General features: G+C 33.9%; 1 protein-coding gene across 1 annotated transcript; it reads right to left on the bottom strand.

Moving 5' to 3' along the window:
- Positions 1-570: 570 nt before the first annotated feature.
- On the bottom strand, positions 571-1,570 carry LOC132620158 (uncharacterized). The gene has a single exon (XM_060334870.1). It carries the CDS (start codon positions 1,498-1,500, stop codon positions 922-924), a length of 579 nt encoding a protein of 192 aa, XP_060190853.1. The 5' UTR covers positions 1,501-1,570; the 3' UTR covers positions 571-921.
- Positions 1,571-2,124: the final 554 nt, after the last annotated feature.

Raw genomic sequence — 2,124 nt, 5'->3', positions numbered from 1 at the left:
TGGTTTTTCTTAATCCCCCCCCCCCCCCCCCCCCCCTCCCCCATTTCAAAATAAGTGGTGTTTTTAGCGTAGGCACAACCCTTAAGAAATTAAATTACTCATTTTTTAAAAAAAAAGATGTATTTTTACTTACCCTTAATAAATACCTTGAAAAAGATGTAGCTCTTTAATAGTTTCTTAGTTTTGTAAATTTTTTTCTTGTTTAAACAAGAGTAAATTTGAAAGAACATCGCTAATATCTTCTTGATTATGTAACATACCACTTATCTTGAAACAAAATAAAAATGTAAAAGCACCACCTATTTTGAAATGGAGGGAGTAAGAGTAATAAAAATTAGTCCTGAAAGAGTAACTTAGAGGAAATGACAGCTGCTCAACTGCTAAGCAGTTTGATGAAGGATAAGTATGAAGATCGATGTTGTTCAAGATTCATCCTTAAGCACTTATATTTTATACATTACTGGTGGTAGAAATACAATAGGATTAATTATATACTGAATGTAAACACCGAGTTGGCCCAGAATACTGATTAAATAAGGAGTCATAATTTAGGTAAAATACACTAAACCTCCCGTTAATATGAATCTAAAATATATCTTTCTTATACTCTGAAATTAAACACTTATATCCCTATTATATTAAGAAAATCTTACACAAATATTAATTCAAATATATATAAAATACAATGATTGTAGGCCAACATTAAACATCCTAATACGATGAATAAAAATTTGGTCAGTCACTTGAGTTACAAAAGTGACCTTAAAACCCCTCATAACTTGAGGGAAAAAAAAGGTTAAGAACCTGGACTAACCCCAAAAAAACTCGAAGAGTGACACAATTGGTTTAGTCCAAATCTTATTATTAGATATTATTACACAACAAATTAGAACAGTAAATTAAATTAGCTAGGTTAATTAATTAATTAAGGTCATTGATCTCTTTAGTAATGGCAGGAATGCAGCTAGTACTTCTAGCAATCCCAGTACCCTTCTTCTGGACAATTTTGTCCCTTGGACTAATAGATTTGGTTCTAAGAATCCCTCTTCCTTCTCTAGTACTTTTCTTCAACATTTCCCTCATTGCCTGAGCTTGATAAAGAACAGGATAAGCCCTACCAAATTTATTAAATTTGCTACAAGCACTCATATGAGTACTCAATGCTTCTTCATTTTTTCCTCCATTTTTGTCCGCTTCTTCTTTCACTGCTTCAGTGCACAGCCCACATATCCACTTACCCGAATACTTTTTTCGTACTTTTTCTATGTATTCGTGTGTGAATTCTTCACTCATTCCACAGCACTCGCATTTTGCGTTTTCAACTTCGGATATTGGGGGTAGATTTGAATCAACAGGACTAGTTGTGTCTTTGCTCATCCACTCGAACGATATATCGGACATTGTACGTTGTAAATTATCGTTGGAGAGTCGGGGGGGTTTGCTAAGGTGTTTTGTTCGGACGTAGGAAGATTTGGTAATTGTCTCTCCATGGGGTGCCATTGTGTTTGATTTGTGCTAACTGATTTTTCAAGAAAATGATAGGCTTAGAAGTAATCGAATTATGGATGATGAAGATGTAGTGGGTAATGTAGGTTCCTATTTATAGTTGCTGGCTTGTTATTTCTTGGTTTGGAAGTTGGAAATCGAAAAGTAGGAGTTGTGGACGATGGAGACTGAGACGTCACTATTAATCCACAATAAGCATGAATTGCACTCATGCATGAAAGTGCTAGATGTTTCATGAGGAGGAAGCTCAAATATTAACATAAAGGCAAAACTTTTTGCTGCTTCTTCATGTGCGTGATGTGATGCTTGTCTGTATATTTACTATGTAGGGATTTTTTTTGTATGAACACCACTTGACGACCGGTATTACAGTATCAAGATAGAAAATGAAAGGAAAAACATGGATCAGTAAGAAAATAAGATGTATACTTAATATCATAGGGTGCATGTGTTTGATATGACGATAGCTAGCTTTCATGCATGCACAAATATTTGGGTGGAGAAATAGATTACTCAAACAATATTCATTAGCTTTGAATGATCGATCTAGCCATCTAGGTTTATTTTACTGAAAATATATATTGCGATTAAAAATCAATAAAACATAAATTGAATATA

The sequence above is a fragment of the Lycium barbarum genome, chromosome 1 (assembly GCF_019175385.1).
Source record: "Lycium barbarum isolate Lr01 chromosome 1, ASM1917538v2, whole genome shotgun sequence".
Taxonomy (NCBI): domain Eukaryota; kingdom Viridiplantae; phylum Streptophyta; class Magnoliopsida; order Solanales; family Solanaceae; genus Lycium; species Lycium barbarum.
The sequence above is the reverse complement of the archived record's forward strand: the minus strand, read 5'-3'. Positions and strand labels throughout refer to the sequence as shown.